General features: G+C 53.5%; 1 protein-coding gene across 1 annotated transcript; it reads right to left on the bottom strand.

The window, feature by feature from the left end:
* Positions 1–5: 5 nt before the first annotated feature.
* Positions 6–716, bottom strand: LOC107682383 (serine/threonine-protein kinase NIM1-like; the record flags this gene model as incomplete). The annotated part of the gene is made up of 1 exon (XM_016478638.1): positions 6–716. A coding segment is annotated over one exon (711 nt), but the record flags the coding sequence as incomplete, so codon positions are not given.
* Between the last annotated feature and the right edge of the window lie 7 nt (positions 717–723).

Below are 723 nucleotides of genomic sequence, written 5' to 3'. Positions count from 1 at the left end.
GGTCTTCATAAGACATTACACACTGCAGAAGGATTGTGCTTAGCAGTTGCGTTGTTGGCCCAGTATTTCTTGGTACCAAAATCTTCCGGGTACAGGGCGGAATATCCTACCGCTTCCGCGGATCTCCTCTTCTGGATGCGGTGCAGCAGGATACGATAAATTCCTGTTATTGGGCTGCGACAGTCAGTGCAGGTGTTATTCTGCAGGTGCGTGCCACTGATGCCCAGCTCACTCAGGGCCGACTTCACTTCCTGTTCCTCCACACACAGACTCTTCACAGGGTCAGCCAGGTAATTGGGCGTCGCGCTGAAAGCAGGATAGGGTTTGGGGTATTCGATGCCCCTCAGCCAGGAGCATACCATCAGCTGTGACACAGTGGTCCGGTCCACAGGTACGGGTCTCAGCATGCCTTTGATGGCCAGTTGGCAGGGCTCAGGGACATAGGGCGGGATGCTGTATGCCCCCTGCAGGATGCAGCGTTTCAGTCGGCCTAAGTTGTTGGCGTAGAAAGGCATGGTGGCGGTCACCATAAAGTAGAGTAGGATGCCCAGTGCCCAGATGTCCACATAACGGCCCACGTAGCTTTTGTCTCTGAACAGCTCAGGGGCTGCATACGGCGGGGAGCCGCAAAACGTTTTCAGAGTTTCGGTCGGCTCACTGACAACACTGAAACCAAAGTCACCCACTTTGATGCAGTAGCATGTGGTGTAAAAAATATTTTCT

Source organism: Sinocyclocheilus anshuiensis, unplaced genomic scaffold, assembly GCF_001515605.1.
Source record: "Sinocyclocheilus anshuiensis isolate Anshui unplaced genomic scaffold, SAMN03320099.WGS_v1.1 C32143838, whole genome shotgun sequence".
Classification (NCBI taxonomy): Eukaryota; Metazoa; Chordata; class Actinopteri; order Cypriniformes; family Cyprinidae; genus Sinocyclocheilus; species Sinocyclocheilus anshuiensis.
Note: the sequence above shows the minus strand (reverse complement) of the source record. Positions and strands in the feature narration are given on the sequence as shown.